The 13779-nt window shown below is 41.3% G+C and overlaps 1 protein-coding gene across 1 annotated transcript in view; it reads left to right on the top strand.

The window, feature by feature from the left end:
* Positions 1-525: 525 nt before the first annotated feature.
* The window catches only part of COLEC12 (collectin subfamily member 12), a 140175-nt gene continuing 126921 nt past the window's right edge, over positions 526-13779 (top strand). Inside the window, exon 1 of the mRNA XM_045007923.1 lies at positions 526-745. Within this exon, the coding sequence (XP_044863858.1) occupies positions 739-745 (7 nt within the window). The 5' untranslated portion in view covers positions 526-738. The remainder of the gene's footprint in view (positions 746-13779) is intronic.

The raw sequence follows: 13779 nt of genomic DNA, 5'->3' as shown, positions 1-13779 counted from the left end.
GCAAAAAGAACAGGAGTACTTGTGGCACCTTAAAGACTAACAAATTTATTGAAGCTTGAGCTTTCGTGAGCTACAGCTCACTTCTTAAGTGCTTTGAGATCTTCAGGGGACAGGGGCTGTCAAGGCACAAAGCATTCATTAGCTCATTGGTGCTCCTTGGGAATACTGGAAATGAACACAACTGAAGGTGGGGGGGGGCTCTTCTCCCCACCCGCTCTGCTCCCCGTTCCTTACAGTGTGGGGGGAGCCTCTGCCTGGACCTCACTTGCCTCCCAGCCCCACCCCGTCTAAGGAACCCCCTCTAGAAAAGCAGCCAGGTGGTGGCTGAGGCCGGGCTCAGCCATTCCCTCCTCTGGGGCCATTCCGGGCGGGGGGTGTTAGGAGAACTTCCTTGGACGGCTTTCCCCTCCCCCCTCGGGCTTCCCGGCCTCGCTCTCCTGGCCAAGGGGGGAGCGGGGTGGCCACAAGAAGAGCGCCGCGGCTGAGCTCTCTCCTCTCCCAGCTGAGCCGGAGGGGAGGGGCGGGGGCTGGTCGTGTGAGTTCAGGCGGGTCGGGTTCGTGCTGGAAACTCCAGGTCCCGGCGGCTGCCGAGCCCAGAGGCAGAGGGAGAGCGAGAGGCTCCTGCGCCAGCTGCCCCGCCGCGGGTGCGCACCATGGAAGTGCAGTGAGGGAGCTCAGGAGCAAACTTCGCTTCCCCAGGCTCGGAAAGTTCCCTATGTGCCCCGCTCCTGCGCCAACATGAAAGGTAAGCGGGGGCGGGGGTGGGGAGCGGTGTGCGGGGATCTAGCCGCGCTTTAACATGCGGGGCTTGCTGCGCTGGGAGATACCTGCCGTGCCGGGAAATCTCTTTGCAAACCGCCTTGGGGGGAATGATAACTTGCACTAACTGGCCAGGGGGAGGGTTACCTCCCCCCCCCCTTCTCTTTACACTTATGAGGAAAGCTGCCCTGGATGAGTTTCTAAAGCAAACTTGAGACCAGTCCCTAAGCAGTTGTTTACGGCGTCCTGCTTCAAATGTAACGTGGTCAGGAGAGGGGAGCACTCGCCCTCCTCACCGTTTCTGCTCTCCCCAGCACGTATTTCCTGACCACCTATCTTTTAGTTTTCTCCTTTCCCCACTCCCCTGAAGTTTTAGAAAACAGAGCAGCTTTTTCTTTTTTTGGCCAGTGTTTCGTGATGTTCTTGGTGTTGCTTTTAAACATCTGGCAATGATTAGGTGCCAGTGGAGGTTTAACTGGCTTGTGAAATGTATTTGGCATCCTTCACCCCAAGATCCACTGACTGGAAAATATTTGGTCTTTTGCATCTGTTAAAGCTGAAACTTAAAGTCGTCCCCCATCCCCTGGCGTTAAATGGGTGAAACGCCCGCTGCTTTTACACAACACACCAGTTGGCCCTGCTCATGTCCTATAAAGTCGTGACTAAGAGGGATCAGATAGTGAGCTTTTTAAATCGAATACAGAAGTAGCTCTGCAAATTGCTATCGTTCTAATCTAATAAAGATGTACTAGGGCTTTGCAAGAAGCCCTCCTGTTTATGAAAAGTGAGAGCTGACAGCGAAGCATAGAACCCTATACTCTGGGCAAGGTTACAAAAAAAGCATCCAAGAACACTAGAGAACATTTAGGAAGTACTTGTGAGTTTGCAAGATTCAAGTTCAATTTTTCTCAGAGACAAAAATAAACTTTTAAAAATACCAGCAAACCTGCAGTTGGGCACCAGTTTAGAACTTAGATGCCAACAGGCCAGAAACATCAGGATAGTTACACTTAGTTTCCAGAGCCGCATACAGCAAGCGATGTGATCATTTATTCACATGCCAGAGTAGCTCCCTAAAGGGATGAGTGTGGTTGCTTTTATTTTTGTTTTGTGAACCCACACACACTACTTAAATAACTTTTGGCATTGTGACAAGGTGTCTGTAGGGGAGCCTGCAGTTTATTAACAATATTTTTTATTCACAGACCACTAGTGCCAAACGTTTGTCACTGCCTTATTGCTAGCAGCACTAGTGTAATCCCCGCCATCATCATCCTTGTCTCTTTATATAGCACCTTTCACTGGCAGATTTCAAGTGGCAAAAACAAAGTTAAATAGTGGAAATAGCAAATTTAAAACCGTATGTGTTTGATTTTACAATCTTTAATTCAGTGTTTCTTCTCATGTTGGCATTGATGCTTTGCTCACTTATTTTCTAGCTGTTTCTTCTTTTTTGGGGTGGAGGGAAGGGGAAGTACCTTGCTGAGTGTTACACTGGACAGGATCCTGCACCCATTGAAGCTGACAGGAGTTTTGCCATTGATTTACAATGGATACGCAATTTGAGCTGGTATGATTTGTAGCCCATTGCTTTTCTCTGCTAAGGGCAGAAATGTCACTGTGAGAAGCTGTTATGGCTTCTATAAATTAGTGTTGGTTGCTCCAGAAATGCAGCATTACTGGAAAGCTTCACACTCCTTTTTAGTCCCTAACCACTATGTTTCTTTAAGAAGTTTTACAACTGCTTGATTTTTTTTATTTTGTTCAGAACAATGGAAACCAATAATAAACCTTGTAAAATAAAATCTTTAAACTACAGTATTAATAGAAAACATCAGACATCAAATCAACTGGTACTGCAAGAGTATAGAAGTCCTAAATACTGCCAAAATAAAATTTTGCCTCTATATTTTCCTATTGCCTCTTTAACATACATATTTGGCTTGCCACATTCTCCATTTAAACTTGGTGCTTGCATAATGCTAGAGCTTTTGAACCTAGTGTAATCACACATTCTCCTCATGAATAACCACATAGTTGATCTACTGAATGCGGTAAACAGCTGTCTCTATTCCCGTATCTACCCTCCCTGGAGAACAGAAGAGTATCAAAATAATTACATCATTAGATATTTGTAAGGAATAAATTATATTTTTCCATTGCTTGAATTCTTAATATGTTGGGTCTTAAATCAGTAAAATAAATTGAAATATATGTTTAGTTTACTGCCAGATTTATTTCCAGTAAACTAAACCGAGCTCATAAACGTTGCTTTTTAATAATGTCACATTATTTATAAAGGGATTTGACTGCCTTAGGGTTAGCTGTATCTTTACCTAATAATATTTCTCAGTTTCTAAAATTGTAGATGTTTTGTGAGTTATGAAGCCATACTTGTTGTCTAAGACAACTTTCACGTATTCAAACAACAACGCATGTTCAAAAACATTGCGCCCAATTTAACACAGGGAAAGAAGATGCCATTAAAACTGAGTGTTCAACTGGATATTTCTGAACTTCTTTGTTTCAAATGAATCAATAGGCAATACACATTTATCACAATTGTTCTGATGTCAAATATAGTAATATGTTATGGTTTACTGTGTACTTCTCATATCACTTACTTTCTTGAAGTCTGCTTGTTTGACATACACAGGATTATGGGATACTACATGTGTATCAAAGGTCTTTGGTGGGGGTGAGGAATGTCTGATATATTATTTGAGGAAAAGTATGTGACCAGAATGACCTGCCCCGTGCAAAGTGCACTCTCAAATTAAAAACTGCACGCTCAGTGAGACACATGGCCAGATTAATCCCTGGTATAGTTCCACTGAAGTCAATAGTTATATCAGGGATGAATCTGGCGAACTGCTGCTTCAGAGCCCTTCTTCATTAGTATGAATTGACTTGCTTTAGAAGAAACGTGGTACATAAAGTTTTCAATAAACCAAGCTTATGTGCACTCTTTGCTTTATTCAGTATGCATTTTATTGGACAGTGAATGAGGTATGGCTCCTACAGTTACAGTCACTCCTGTTATGATCTTGCATAGAGCCATGAGACATTTCACGAGCAAACCTTTTTCTCTCTTAAAATTTAAACATGCACCAAAAGTTGTTATGCGTACATACAAAATGCAGCCAATCATTGTATAAAGATATATTTTTAACAATCAAAGAATTCTCTTACATGATTACTATTTCCGTTCCAAATTTCAGTTTTCTGTCCCCAGGCACTTTGGTGATAGAACTGTTTTTAAAAAATTTAAGACACAAGTGTATCTCCTTCATTCTCCTTGTATTCAAAAATAGCTGCATGGTCTTTCTGCAAACACATCTTTCTTGGGCAGAGACAACATTTCAGAAATTTCAGCCCAGTAGATAAAAGATTTGGAAAGTTATCAGCAACTGAAATCAGAAGATTAGAGTGAAATGACCCAGTAACCTTAACTTAGCTGTTATAGTACTAGTAGCTGAAAGACCTTGCTGTAAGAACTGTGGCGGTTGGGCTTAGACTGCACAGATGGAGCATTACTTTCTTATACAACCAGTGAAATTGTTGCATGCAAATTAGCTGTAGAGTAACAGGGGTTTGTGGTTGACTTTCCTCTGATATCACAATGGTCTAGGACCTGGGTTCTCACAACAAAAATTTTGGTGGTCTCGGATTGTGGCCATGAATGCTTGCTGGTGGCCTCTCTCACACTTTTTCCTAAAATACTTAATTAACTTTAGGAAAAAAACAAATAAATATGCACATATACAGGGCCAATCAGTGTAATTTATTTATGTAGGGTTTTTTGCAGACCTAATAATAAAAATAATGTACAGTTGTATGTCTTCTTTACTGGATCTAAACAGAATAGAAACACAAATAAGGTGCTTTGCGTGTTCTTGTCTTTTGTTCTTAGTTGTTTTTGTGTTTTTTGCTTTTTTTGGTTGCTTTTTTATGACTTGCTAGCTAGTAAGTCTGCTTCTGTGAAAAGTGATATTTGTATGTTTAATATCACTTTTCACAGCAGCAGACTTGATAGCTAGAAGATAGTGAAAAGTGATAATTAACAAACATACAAATACCACTTTTCAGAACAGACTTACTCAGCCCTGATAAGCTAGAGGACAAATTAAGTCTTGGATGGGGAGGTGGGTAGGGAGGCAGCAGGGGGCCAGGAGAGGTAGCAGGGGCAATGGGGTAGTGAGCCCGGGGCTGGGGCCAGAGCCCGAAGCCCCGCAGCCATAGGATGGAGCCTGCTGCCGTGTGGCCGGAGGACAGAGCCTGCCACCCCAGAGCTGAAGCCAGAAGCCTGAACTCCACCATCCCTGGGAAGGTGGGGAACTCCCACTGGCTGCCTGCTCCCCTGGTGTTTGTGGCTCCGCTGCTCCACTCCAATCACTGCCCAGGAGGCTGTGGCCACAAGAAAAGCCCCTGGTGGCCACATGGGGCCATGGTGGCCGCATTTGAGAAACGCTAGTCTAGGACTCTTGCCTTGCTGTACCTGAAAGCCCACACTTGCACAGGCGTAATTTGTAAAATGGCTTAAAAATTGGACAGTAACAGATCTCAGATCCTAGTGATGATTCATTCTGGTGATATTCTGAACAAAAGGAGCTCTCAACCATGCTTGGAGCTGTTTCCATCATGTCACACAGACACAACAAACATTCAGAGCTTCAAGTGACAATCCTGGAATCTCCTCATATAGATTAGTATATGTGTGTAGTGCCATAAATGTACCAGGCATGCATGTACAATGAGCCACCTGTGCTGCACATGTAACAGGATGCAGCCTTTACAATCTAATGGCATGGGCAGGTACAATAAACGTATGATACAACACAGAACAAACCCAAAGCTTTGCCAGCATATGGTCATTATAGCTGGAATGGGTTGGCAGAATAGAAGGGTTTTTGAAATTTCTGACAGGAAGAGAGAGAGACGGGATCTTGCAAACATGAGCTTGAAGGGTATTCTCATTTGGCAACATACAAGAAGGCACATTGTCATGAGATCAAAAAAAAAGAACAACATAAATAGGAAAATTACTGTATATAAATGGTGTTAAATATAATTAAGTAGCGTGCAAATTAATTATCACAAAGGATTTTCAGAATTAATTAGAATTGTGCATGATGATCTCAATATTCTATTTTCCCTAGCCATGCAGAGCTGTGACTGTGAGCAATGTAGGGAGAATAGGGCCTTAGAATTTAGATCCACTGGGATTTTTTTTTTCTTTTACACGGGAGTCAGTGGAATTACTCTAGACTGACTCTGGTATAACTGAGAGCAGAATTTGGCCCATTGTTATGAATCTTTAGCTCTATTTGTTTAGATCTACACTGTTAGAGCAAAATCAGTCCAAACATCACTGCTTGTTTAAGTTTTAAGACAAGGAGGGAAGCATGCAGTCATGCATAGGGGTGCAATCCCCAGGTCAGCAAGTGAATATATGCATGTTGAAACTAAAGGAAACATAAAATAATTGGAATTAAAGATGGCTGGAAGATAAGATAAATCCAAAATTGATTTTTAAAATACCCCACAATACAGGTGTCCAGTCATCGTGGGAGATTCCTAGAATAATTGTGCTCCACAGTTCTCCCTTGAAGAGACAGACATGACCACCCAGTAGAGCAAAAATATATTAAATGTGTCTACCAGGTACTAGAAGTTAATCTGATCCCCTTAATATGTTGAATGTAGCATTATATAAGCATGGACTAAACATAACATGAATTCTCTTTGGGGTTAACCTTCCCCGTTCTAAAATTACAATCCATTTTGGTTTGTAAATTGGAGGTGAAGACTGAGACATGACTGGGAAACAAGTAGATGAATTATGGAATTAGTATAGCAATATATTAATCAGGAAAATGTAGCCCATGCTTTAACGTTGTTAATTGAGTCCTATAAACTGCTCATAGAAAATGATAGTTTTCAGTTCATAAATAAGACCTAGGGGATCTGTTCTCAAATTATTATTCTGAAATACAAATTGATTTAAAATTCAGGCCTTAGATTCTAATTGTTAGTTTCAAACTTTGACATTGCACAGTGCAGCAGCTCCTGGTCTCAGCACTGATTGACACAGTGCACTGATTGGCGAAGAGGCTGGTTTGTTCAAGAGAAGTATTCTAGTCTTCATTATATAATGGTCTCTCTCTGTGTTTGATGTGTGGTTATGGATGGGTCTCCTAAGTAAAACTTTTAGTGGGATTTTTTTTTCTTTAAGAACAAAAGTGAATTTCTGTGTGAGTGAGACCAATAGGGGTTGAGGGATGGATTCTTGGAGGGTGAGATGACTCAGAGAATTGGGAATGAGCAATTGAGCCTCAGCTATTTATCATTAATTATTTGTATTACAGGGGTGCCAAGGCTCCAATGAGATCAGAGCCTTTTTTTGCTAGGCATTGCACAGACACAGAAAAAGAGACAATCCCTGCCCCAGAGAGCTTAAAATCTAAAGGAACAAGTCAGCCAACGGTCTGGGGAGAAGGACTATAAGATATAAGCAGAGTGAATGATGTGTTTGAAAATGGCACGTTAGTTTCATGATTTTGTTGCTACTGATTTTTTTTAATGGGGGGGTTGTTGGGAGGGGATTAGCTAAACAAAGGAAAAGAGAGGGGTTTTAATGGTAGGTAGCAAGGAAGAATGAGGGAAGAAGGGGAGCGTGGAAGGGCAGATGCAGTAAGGTGGAAGTGAATAGTCTGCAGAGGAGAGAATGGCAGGAATGGAGAGAACAGCCAATCCACGCACAGTGGAGAGAACATGTGGCTGTGAAAAGCAGCTGAACACTGAAAACACCATCAGCAACCAAAAGTCCCTGCTGCAGCTGCTTGTCTCTGCTCCTGCTGGCTCAGTGTCATCTCTAGGTCAGTTTTTTGAAGGACTAGGGCCCCAGGTCCTCAAAGTTATTTAAGTGCCTAACTCCAACTACAAGGATCTTTGAGAATCTGGGGTAGGTTAATAGTCACCACAAGTACGTATATATCTGATGACTATTCAGCAACTTGTAATAAATGAATTGGTTGTGTCTGTCCTCTTTGTGCACAGATATTAGTGTTACAAAAAATACACAGTCATGCAAGTTTGCACCTTTAACAAAAAGGCCTAAGATTCAATAAGTAGAGACTGAACTTTTTGCCACTAGAATTGGTACTTCCTGACTGGGTATGAGACACACTAGTAGAGAATTCTTAACTCAGGGTCAAAACCATTAAAGTTGTTTGAAAATGGACATTATAGAAAGATTTATTTTAAAGGAAACAGAGTGGATGTCATTGTTACTAGAAATTAGTATTATTAAAGTGAATTACCAATGCAGTACTTATGACTGAGTAACAAATATACTGTAATTCCAGTTTTTATGGGGTTTATAAACTAGCTGTTCAAATCTGAACTGAAACTGGCATCACAGTTTTCAGTCCCAATCTCTTCATTATTCCTTGAACTGTATCTTTACTTGGTTTTGAAATCTGGTGTGGAAAATTTTTTGTTTCCTTAATTCTGCTGTTTTAACTTAAACGGTTTAAACCAAGGGTCAGATTATACCCTTGTTAATGTGTGTACAAGTGTTCTAGAAGTCTATCAAGGTAGAATTTGGTCCAAAAGTATTTCAGGTCCTCAATATTATTTCATTAGTTAAATATATTTAAGTCACTTGGCTGTTTGCTTTTGAGAGATGGCAACTGGACATACACACTAGCTGCTTTCCATAACACATTCTGAATGACATTCATAAAACACAGTAGTAAAATTGTAACAATTCCACTAAAGTCATATTGAATCCAAAGAACTTACAGCTCTGACACACTGCCAGTGAAGAGAGAGAGAAGTGGAGTGGTTATGGGTTATATGACTAGGATGGGTTTGGCATCCTTTATGGCTCCAGCCCAAATCTATCTTTCTTCTTGAGTTCAAACTGAGTCACAAGTGGCCCATGAATAACATATTGAAGATTCTAAAAACAAGGAAGCAGAAACTGCAGTTCTATTCACCAGATTTTTACTTTGGTTCCAGCAAATTAATCAAACCAGAGTCTAATTTGTTTTAGATTAAATGAACTCCCTCTGTTAGTTGTGTTAATCCCCCATTGAACTGCCATATTATTTCCTCTCCCTTTTAAGCTTGGTACTGTAACTTGGTTAACTCTCTTACTATGTTTATGAAAGATGTGAGAATAACAATTTATATCTGAAGTGTTACCAAAATTTACCATCAGAGTCAGGTGAGGTGTGGTTGCTGCCCAAGTGTTTCAAAGTTTTTTAATCTGAGCCCTTGCTTTCCAATGATTTCCCAACAAGGTTTTTATCCTATTCAGATCCAATTGTCATCCCATCCCAACTGCAAAACTCCCATTGTCTTCAGTAGTTCAGGGCTAAGCAGTAAGTGAGGTTCTGGTGTAGAAATGCAAGGATGTACCTATATCACTGATGGAAAAGTCTCTCTCAGAATGTCTCTTCATTTTTCTGACTGGATCTTTCTTCTGTATGTTCAAATCACTGGCAATGCTATTGGGCAAAACATGAGTAATGAAATGACTTATACAGTCCATCTAGTGTTTTGGGGAAGGAGGTGGGACTTTCAGCAAACAAGCGTAGCTAATTAACTGAATATCACCCATAAACTTCTTTGATTCGTCAACACTTTCGTTGTACTGTATGAAAGTTGTTTGCCTCAGAAAAACAACTATATAAATGACATCTCGTTCAACATAACCATTCTTTTTTATATATTTAGACATGAATTTGCCTACATTAATGACACAATATATTTTGTTTACTACTTTTAACTCATATTGGCACTGCAGAGCCAAGACAAAGAAGAAAGAGAGAGAGAGAGAGAGAGAGGTTCTGTTTCTTCTTATGCATCATTAAATGACTTATTTGCTAATTTTCAATTGGTTATATCTGTGCACAGCTATCAGGCTCAATTAGGTCTGCTGAATCTTTATTACATGTGATTAAATTAGCTACAAAATGATGGGGTGTAAATTAGCAGTCACCACTGAAGAGAAAGGTCTTGGAGTCATGGATAGTTCTCTGAAAACATCTGCTCAGTGTACAGTGGCAGTCAAAAAAGTTAACAGAATGTTAGAAATCATTTGGAAAGTGATAGATAAGTCAAAAAATATCATAATACCACCATATAAATTGATGGCATGCCCACACCTGGAATACTGCCTGCAGTTCTGGTCACCCCATCTCCAAAAAGATGGATTAGCATTGGAAGAGTTACAACAGAAGGGCAACAGAGTGGGACTGTTCAGTTTGGACAAGAGATGACTAAGCGGGGATATGATAGAGGTCTATAAAATCATGAATAGTGTAGAGAAAGTGAATTAGGAAGTGTTATTTACCCCTTCACATGACCCAAGAACTAGGCATCACCCAATGAAATTAATAGACGGTCGGTTTAAAACAAACAAAATTGAGTATTTCTTCACATAATGCACAGTTAGCTTGTAGAACTTGTTGCTAAAGGATATCTTGAAGCCCAAAAGTATAACTGGGTTAAAAAAAGATTTAGATAAGTTCATGGAGCCATCAATGGCTATTAGCTAAGATGGTCAGGGATGCAACCTCGTGCTCTGGTGTCCCTGTGACTGTGACCTGTGACTGCCAGAAGCTGGGACTGGAAGACAGGGGATGGATCACTCAATAATTGCCCTGTTCTTTTCATTCCTTATAAAGCATCTGGCACTAGCCACAGTTGGAAGACAGGATACTGGGACAGATGGACCATTGGTCTGACCCAGGATGGTCATTTTTATGTTCTTATCTGATATGTGAGAAGGGGGAAAATTCTATTTTGACTCTCAGGTCCCTATTGAGTTTGCAGGATTAGCTGTTCTAAACCCCTTCCTCCTATCTTTACACTTGTAAACTGAACACATCTGATGTTTAAATGATTGAGACAGTAAACATGGAACTTCACAATGCCATATTTGAGTCACAGAGCAGGACTGCACTTCAAACATAGCTATGTGTATTTTGTTGTAGCTAATAAATATCACCTGAATGGAATTTTGCTCATTTGTACCAGGGCCAAATTTTGCCTTTCAACTAGAACTGCAATGGGAAAATGGGAAAACTACAACCAATAAGCAGATCAGCAGTAATACGCTAAAAGGGTCTGAAAGGAATGCAGACAGATTTGTTTCCAGCTGAATAGGGCAGTTATGCATTAAGGTGCCACCTAGGCTTTCCCCTGGCCCACATTTCATAAAAGGAGCACAATAACAATTTTCCACATAAAGTATATCTTTTTGACATTTAGTTCCAACAAAAAAGACATTAATTTCTCTAAAGGAAGTATGAACATTTCTCACCCCTGGGTCCTTTTGGATCTGATTCATGTGCCTTTCTAGGAGACTTTTTAACAAGAAAAAGAAAATACTTTTAATTCCATTAATCTTTCCAGATACAGTAAATCTGAAACAGTGAGTCCCTTCTCTGAGTGACATTTTCAGCCCTGTCCAACCTGTCCATTTAAATTATTTATCATTATATTAATTATCTTAAGTTTTAGTCTGTCACTTCTAAGCACCTGTTTTTTCCCCCAAGAGTTCTCTGAGAGCCTAATTCAACACCTATCAAGGTCTCTTCCCGGTGAGGAGTCAGAGATGATGATCCTAGCAGCAGCACTTGGATTTGAGGGAGATGCTGTCGTGGCATTGAGGCCGGAGAAGGGGAGATTACAGTAGTTAAGGGGCAAGATGATCAGGGCTTGCACAAGACTTTGGCAGAGAGGAATGATGGGATCTTTAGGAAGAAGCGGCAAGATTTAGCCATGGCTTGGCTGTGTGGGTCAAAGTGGAAGGCCAAGCCAAATATGAAGTCAAGATTGTAGCCTTGAGTTACCAGGCATGTGGTTGTGTTGTCCACCATGATAGAAAAATTGGGAGAGAAACGAGTTCAGTCTTGAACTGAAGCCTGTGTTATGCAGCTCTTTCTTGCACACCAGAGTGGCAGTTTTTCCAAAGCTCTGTGTAGTGAATGAGCACGCTTGGGGTGTGTGAGGAAGCTGAATGTTGACTGATTTGTGATCACTTTGATTTATTAGCATTTGCCATGAGATGATCGGCCTCTTTGTTGGGTAGAGTTTTCAAAGTATAAATTTTGGAATTTGGCAGGTTTCAGGAGAGTTTGAGGACATGGTTTTTTGTTGCCTTGAAAAGTCTTTTAAGAAGCTGCCGCAAATTCTTGCATTCCTTACATACGCATCCAACTCAGGATCCAGATCAGGGTATGGGCAGCTGTGTGATGGGTGGGCACTGCCTGTAAGAAATGTAAGGTGAAGAATTAGAATTAGGAGGTTTTGATCTGTCCTGTCAGAGGCATTAGCTGTGTGACTGTTAAAGCCCTGCAAGGTGATAAATTCAGTGAACGTCATCGCCATGTCAGGCAATTTCTCCATCACCTCACCTGCGAGCATTTGATGTTTGGAAGTTAATAGATTAGTAGTATGCCTAGGTTAGTCTTGTCTCTGGGCAAGAGTAAGTGGATGCCCTCAAAGGATTTTGATTTGAGTGTCCTTTTCTTGATCTTGAGCCTGAAAGGGAAATGAATGACTATGCTCCATCTCCAGATTTGTCCTCTCTAGGTCTGGCTGTGTAGTGAATAACGTATCCTGGGAGGGGATCGCAAAGCCAGGTGAGGTAGCAGTTGTCTACCAAGTCAACCAGACAGATTTCTGTGATGCAGACCTGGCTGGTTGACTCATTGGCAATGAGACTGAATGGCCTATTGAACGCAGATTTTGCACTGAACTGCATGAGGCTGAGCGTTTGTTTGGGGCCTGTATAACATACCTATTTTGTGATTGCACCTGATTGAATGAAGCTTTCTGGTGACCTTCTGTCCAGATACTGGCTGGTATTCCTGTTTACTTCTTTTTGTTATGACTTGTCTTGGGAAGGACGTTGGTGGGGGTTAGTGTACTTTGTAGCGATGGCCATCTCTGTGTGTCACACGCCTAGAGAGTGGTGTCAGCCTCCTAGGGGGCTGACCTAAGGTGAGCTCTTGGTGAAGATTTGTAATTGCTCCAGATGCCCTAGGTGTGGCAGGTATGCGTACACCCCATCTGGGCACGTTGCCGATGTTGATGTGGGAAGGGGTGAAACTCTGCTCCAGAGCAGTGGAAAATGGGGCTGCAAATGGGAAATGCCCTCCTGGGGATGGGAGAAAGGGCAGGGTTGGTGGAGGGATGTTATATACATTTTTTTTTAAAGTAGTGATGTTGCTTGTTTGTGTTGGTCATAATCCTTTCCTTTGTGCTGTTACTGGCAGGAGAAAGTGAGGGGAGAGATGAAATTAATGACAAGCTAAAGGTCTAAATACCAACCTCTTACTCCCTGTGCCCAAGTCAAGATGAAAATGACTAAATACTCTTATTTCTGCTACCTTTTTGAACTTGACCAGCTTGTCAGTTCTGTTGCCCGTGTCTGAATGAGGTTTATCTCTTCAAGTGAATTTAGTGTTCATGAAAGGTGATGGATTGACAGCCCTAGCAACTGAAGCCTTCTCTTTATTCATAGGAAAAGCACAGCACAGGCAAGCAGTAGTGAAAGCTAGCCCAAAAGATCTTGCTAATGTGCCTCTGCCCTGACCTGGAGGAGACTCCCATGTACGGGTTAAAAGGTGGTTCAGTCTCTGTGCCTACTTATTCCTTTGCCTTGCTGAGACTGCCAACAAAGATGCACTAAGTGCCAGTTGTGATGAGGGATTATTTGTCTGCTAAAATCTGTACTAAGACTAGCAATCAATTTAATAAAAGTCCCTGAACAGCCATCAGATGATGATAACTTATCAATTGGATTTCTGCTGGTGACTCAGAGAGAAAAAAGGATCGAAATATCATGCAGTAGCCAAAGATTGGGGTGGAAGATTAATAGTGGAAAGAGAAAAGTTTGAGATATTTTCATACATCAGCAAGCAGTAATATTGATAAAACCAATTCACCATTCGAATACAATGTCCAGTAACCTGTTGTATACTCTCAAACTTTTGTGCC

This window comes from Mauremys mutica, chromosome 2, assembly GCF_020497125.1.
Source record: "Mauremys mutica isolate MM-2020 ecotype Southern chromosome 2, ASM2049712v1, whole genome shotgun sequence".
NCBI lineage: Eukaryota > Metazoa > Chordata > Testudines > Geoemydidae > Mauremys > Mauremys mutica.
This window is presented reverse-complemented; position numbering and strand designations above follow the sequence as displayed.